At 40.7% G+C, this 6,200-nt stretch overlaps 1 protein-coding gene across 1 annotated transcript; it reads right to left on the bottom strand.

Moving 5' to 3' along the window:
* Positions 1–3,220: 3,220 nt before the first annotated feature.
* LOC116223540 (mucosal pentraxin-like) lies at positions 3,221–4,357 on the bottom strand. Its single transcript, XM_031580632.2, has 3 exons — positions 4,314–4,357; positions 4,098–4,160; positions 3,221–4,016 (listed from the first exon to the last, which is right to left on the bottom strand). The coding sequence occupies exons 2-3, from the start codon at positions 4,147–4,149 to the stop codon at positions 3,361–3,363; spliced, it is 708 nt and encodes a 235-aa protein (XP_031436492.1). The 5' UTR covers positions 4,150–4,160; positions 4,314–4,357; the 3' UTR covers positions 3,221–3,360.
* Positions 4,358–6,200: the final 1,843 nt, after the last annotated feature.

The raw sequence follows: 6,200 nt of genomic DNA, 5'->3' as shown, positions 1-6,200 counted from the left end.
TTGAAAGAGAGCAAAAAAAACAGAAAGTGTGTAGCCAAGAGAGAAAGTGGCAAGTGCGTCGAGCGGCAAATAGCCGAGCGCTTTTAATGGAGTTCACCTGGGTGCAGGGCACTGCTTGGAAAGGAGAGAGAAGCCTCTGATAACGGCACACCAGTCATCCATCAACCCCTGGCAAAATACACAGCGGACAAGTAGTCCATGTGCCAGACAGACACAGAAACTGCAGCCGCAGAAAACTCACCGACACGGGCAAGCTGTTGACAAGCCAGACAACTGTCATCATCTCATGCAATGTAACTAATGCTATTTCACACACAGTACACTGACAACAAGCACACACTATTGTGTGTGGTATTCATGAGAGCACAGTCAACATATAGAAGACCTAAGGAAAAGGTTGATCATGGTACAGAAATATGCATATGCATCCTATAGTGAAGGTTTTGTTAAAGAGAGTCGAGGTGGGAAGTGCTGCTCCAGTGTCTTGTGTTAATGACTGCGTGAGGTCATGTGGATCGCTGAGGACCTGGACCCAACAGAGCCTCTCTGGAGAGACTGGAAAAAGGCTGTGCAGTGGGCACTGACGCTCCCCATCCAATCTGCTTGAGCTCGAACGGTTCTGCGAGAACAATAGGAGAAACTTCCAAAAGAAAGGTGTGCCAAGCTTGTAGCATTATTCGCATGAAAACCTGAGGCAGTCATTATTGTCAAAGGTGCTTTGATCAAGTGCTAAGTGAAGGGACTATAGACTTGTGTAAATGGGATAGTTCAGTCTTTTATTTTTAATAAACTTACAAAACACTCCAAAAACCTGTTTTTGCTTTGCCCTTTTGGAGTATTGTGTGTAGATGGATGAGAAATCAAATGAATCGAATCCATTTTGTGAATGAGATGTGTCTGACACATAACACAATGTGGAAAGGGTCAAAAAAGCAACAGTGCATACGGAACGTTTTCTGACCCTTTCAAGTTTTCCACATTGTGTTACGTATCAGGATCATCTCATGTCAGCTTTGCAGTGAACTTGAACCAGAGAAATACATGCAGAATATTGAAAAGCTAGGTTGACACATGGAATATGTAACACTAATGCACACACTGAAATGACTGACAGTTCCAAATGCCCCGCAAAACAGCTTCGTCAATCAATAAAATGTCATGGAAACTCACCAGTACAGCTGAGCCTCTGCATTTAGCACTGACGACACACATGATTGGCTGAGCCTCTGCGTTTAGCACTGACGACACACATGATTGGCTGAGCCTCTGCGTTTAGCACTGACGACACACATGATTGGCTGAGCCTCTGCGTTTAGCACTGACGACACACATGATTGGCTGATCTCTCCTGGTGTGCATCTCCAGCCGTGTCAAACCTCATGAGGCTGCATTGAGCAGAGCGAATGTGCACTTATATTCCTCACTTTGCCAGTAGGATCTCTTTTCCTCTCTCTCAATAGCACAGGGCCCATACGGCCTTGTAGACGCTGGTTACCAGCATTAATGTGGTCTCTTAATGCGCTTTCAGTCTGTGGAGAGGTTATGAACCTGTTTACACATCTGCCTGAAGGGAATAAATCAAGCCAGAGTACTGATTCTAGTGTCATGTCCTGCAGGGAATCTAGGGAATCTAAAACTCTAAGGGGTTTATAGAGATAGAGAGAGGACCGAAATGTAAATTGCAACAGACCTGAGAGAAAAAGAAGTCGTTACTGAGTTGGAGGTGGTGAAACCATTTGGAGACTTTTGGGTGTGTTGTGACACATTCAAATCGGTGTAATCTGTCAAAGCAATGATTTTCCCACCCATTGAATAATTAATTGTGAAATCTTTAAATAATTTACAAGTGTGAACAAACTGCAGAATATGTCTGGCAGCCATTCATTTAGATCCTACAGAATAATGAATGAAAAACAATGTTTTTAAAAATGATACATAAAAATTATTGGTGTATGGAAATGAACTCATTTTCAACCTCACCCTAGCTGATGTTTGTTATATTAATATATTTAACAAAATGGGAGAGGAGAGGCCTCTGTTGGTTGTTTCTCCTTTGAGTTACTCATTCTGATGAAATGTCTGATATGACACAATATAACTTGCCTAAGCTTGGAAACTTCTTCCGAAACGTATTTGACTTCACTAAAGTGCAGTGTAACCCTAGTGCAGTGTACTCACAAGGGCACAAGGTCATATCTTTAATACCCAGGTCAGTTAGGATCTTAACCAGTCATCCTGTTGGAGCAGTTAGATGCATCCTGGATTTGATGGCAACCATATATGATTTTCCACAGAATACTGTATTTCTCCTGAATGGGCTAAACAGTATGCACCCTATGGAGTAAAGACAGAGAGAGTGTGATAAATTGAAGTCTTAAAAGGCTTCCTTCTCTGCTCCTACACTAACACTGGCTCTGATTAGATCAGATTAGATTCAACATTATTGTCATTGCACAGAGTACAAGTACTGAGACAACAAAATGCAGTTAGCATCTAACCAGAAGTGCAAAAAGCAGAAGAGTGCAGAGTATGTGCATATGTATAGTGGTAATATAAAAATAAATACTGTAAGTAGGATATATACAGTACGATATAAGATATAAGGGGTATGAACAGTAAGAACACGAGCAGCAATAGTGGTGATTAGTGCAGATGTAGTCGGAGTTACAATCATCAATGCCCTTTATGACAACCATTCTGTTGCACATTTCAGAAACATTTGTATTACATTCCTGTGGTCTGCCCACAAATGTCATCTACAGTAGAGTGTTTCACTGATATTTCAGAGTAAAAGATTTCAAAGCAGAGAGATTAACCATGAGTTAACCTCAGGAGTGGAAAAGCTCTTAGAACCGTTACTGTCAAATATCCTGTTTGTCAATGTCCTCCTCTTCCCCTTAGCAACAATGAACTACCGAAATACCGAATAGTCTTAAACCATTATGTATAACCAGAGTGTCTGAAGAGGATTTTACCACAAAACGACCAGAGTGAAGTTCATCTTGAAACACCAGCACAAAACACTCCATTTGAACCTTAAGACAATTGTCTGTAAATGATGGCGCTGAGGCCGTCATTTCGACTGTTAAAGACTTCAAAAGCCTACTCAACACCATCAGGGGTTTGTAGACCTACATATGAGACGTGAAGGAAGAAAATCATCAAACTTACATACATACACAAACACACACACACAAAGACAAAGACGGTATGATGTGGCTCATTGTAATTAAGGACCTTTAATGGACAATTTCCTTTACATGGTTTCAGCTTCTCACATACACTTCATGTTGAACTGATGATTTTAAGATCATAACATCTGTTTCAGGAAATCTGCACGTTTTCAATCATCCTGCATGTCTAACAATTCAAAAGCTGCTTGCCTGTTAAAAGCAACTGCTTTTTCTCCACCTTAGCCCTTCCATGTGTCTCAAATTTAAGGCTCTGCCAGTTCAGGTAATTACCAGGCTGGATGGACAGCTCATCCATGAATTGTTGGACTGCACATGGGCTAATGACATGATCCCACATGTGGACATCAGTTAAATGGCCTATGAAGGCATTCTTGGTTTGAAACCCTCCTCCATATCGGTCCTGGTCCTGTCCCACTATGATTAAATGATCAGTGGGTATTTTCCAGCCTTGTCGCATAAGGGCGAGCTTTCTCACACTGGCCTGTCCATTGATAAAAAACTGTGAGACATCCTCTTCATCCCAAGTCACACACACTGAGTTCCATCCGTTTAAATTGTACGTGAAACCTGTGAAATCGGCGCTTGCCGTGCCTACATGGATTCTGAAAAAGCCCCCCTCCATTCGACACAGTAAGAAGGCGTTGGTGAAGGTAGCAGTGGCCAGAGAGAAGAAGCAAGGACTCTGAGTTGTCTGGTCAGTATAGAAGCGCAGACAGAGACTGGCTTGGGACAGGGGCTTTCTCCCGGCTGGAGTCAAAGTCACATGATCAACGCGTCCAAGTGTTGGGAAGGTGAAGACACTCCCAGTCAGGTCACTGCCCTCTGGATGACAGGAAACTGGGATTACAAACCAAAAGAAGTGAGCTCTGGGTCATATATGTACAAATACTTTTCACCTCTTACCTGACAAGACTGCAAAACATACTAAGAGTAGGATTCTTGTGAGATTCTCCATTTTCTCCTTTCCTTGATTCAAAGAAATGTTAGTATTAGCAAAAGAGATGAGAAATGTTTAAAAGCCACAAGAATATTTTTGAAATCAGTTTACACCAACATTTGTTTTCACAAGCAAGAGATCGTCAGTGACGTAAAATAGAATTTATGGCGACATATACTTACTTGTATAGATGAGTGTGGTTTCTGGGGGACTATGTGATGAGGTTTTTATAGTCTGAATATATCACAGGGTGAATTGGTAGTGAGTTGGGCCCAGCTGTTGCCCATGCCAGTGATTGGCATTGGCAGTGAGTTGGGCCCAGCTGTTGCCCATTCCAGTGATTGGTAGAGCATGATGGGGATAGGTTGAATCCTCTTTTAAAAGGCCCTGCGTTTGGTGTGCGGGAGGTTGGTGGAATTAGGTACAGGTTGGTGTCGGTGTCAAGATGGTGATTGGGCAGATCTAGATCCAGACCAGAGCCCCCTACTGGCGAGTCACTGACTGGGGTGGAGTTTGACATTTTGTGCTGTGGGGAGGCTGGAGGGGCGGGCATTGGGCAAACATTTTTTTAACTGACGTCAGTACACAGCCCAACTGTGGCATGGTGTGTTATACAAACACACACAATAGTGGCAAGCAGGGGCCTTGTTAGGGGTTGAAAACATAGAGAGAGGGAAATAGCATCTAACGTTGCACCTCACAGTGTGCCATGTCACATGACATGAGTGCACAAAAGGGAATTTATTACCCAAAAACTAAGAAAAAAACAATAATTTAGATTTATTTCTTTCAATGTTTTTTTTCCATTGCATCACTTAAATTTATATATATATATATATATATATATGGCCCGAATATCATGCCAATTGTTCATTGCAATAAATTAGCGTGAACAATCATGCAGTAATTTTATGTTAATTAAACATCCATACATGTTGTGTTCATTTGAACCAGTTGAGTTTTCCCAGGTGAAAAAGAAATACGCTTAAGTTTCGTTTTTTTGTATGTATATATATTATATATACTGTATATATATCATTTCACGGTCATATGCATCCACCGAGAGATGCTTGTAAATCTGTTTAAATGTTCTATGTGCATACTAATACTGTCCATATTTCTCCAAGTTATTTGGAGATGTTTTCAGCCATGGAAGTTTCTAACACACATGTTATGAAATACAGAAATATTTGCTTTGATATGAACCACACAATAGGATTGATAGTTCACCCTTACAAAGATACTTTTGAATGAATTTTTGCATCAAAGACGTACATTCAGGTGATTCATAATGTGAGCAGAACTGTGTAAAACCTAGTGTGGACAATGATTTGTGACATGCGTGATTAATCAGTTTCAAATTGTTATGTTTACTTAATTCTTTATTCAGCTTTATTCAGTATGTAGACTGATATGTTAGACACTCCAAGAATAGAACTCATTGTCAATAAGGACCTTTAATGGACAATTTCCTTTACATGGTTTCAGCTTCTCACATTCACTTCATGTTGAACTGATGATTTTAAGATCGTAACACCTGTTTCAGGAAATCTGCACATTTTCAGTCATATTCTTAATACCCAGGTCAGTTAGGATCTTAACCAGTCATCCTGTTGGAGCAGTTAGATGCATCCTGGATTTGATGGCAACCATATATGATTTTCCACAGAATACTGTATTTCTCCTGAATAGGCTAAACAGTATGCACCCTATGGAGTAAAGACAGAGAGAGTGTGATAAATTGAAGTCTTAAAAGGCTTCCTTCTCTGCTCCTACACTAACACTGGCTCTGATTAGATCAGATTAGATTCAACATTATTGTCATTGCACAGAGTACAAGTACTGAGACAACGAAATGCAGTTAGCATCTAACCAGAAGTGCAAAAAGCAGAAGAGTGCAGAGTATGTGCATATGTATAGTGGTAATATAAAAATAAATACTGTAAGTAGGATATATACAGTACGATATAAGATATAAGGGGTATGAACAGTAAGAACACGAGCAGCAATAGTGGTGATTAGTGCAGATGTAGTCGGAGTTACAATCATCAATGCCCTTTATGACAACC

Source organism: Clupea harengus, chromosome 14 (genome assembly GCF_900700415.2).
Source record: "Clupea harengus chromosome 14, Ch_v2.0.2, whole genome shotgun sequence".
In the NCBI taxonomy this organism is placed as follows: domain Eukaryota; kingdom Metazoa; phylum Chordata; class Actinopteri; order Clupeiformes; family Clupeidae; genus Clupea; species Clupea harengus.
Note: the sequence above shows the minus strand (reverse complement) of the source record. Positions and strands in the feature narration are given on the sequence as shown.

Coding starts and splice junctions, on each gene's coding strand:
- LOC116223540 (XM_031580632.2), bottom strand. CDS start 4,149: ATGGAGAATCTCACAAGAATCCTACTCTTAGTATGTTTTGCAGTCTTG. Junction 4,017..4,097: donor ATGTTTTGCAGTCTTGTCAG/GTAAGAGGTGAA, acceptor CCTGTCATCCAG/AGGGCAGTGACCTGACTGGG.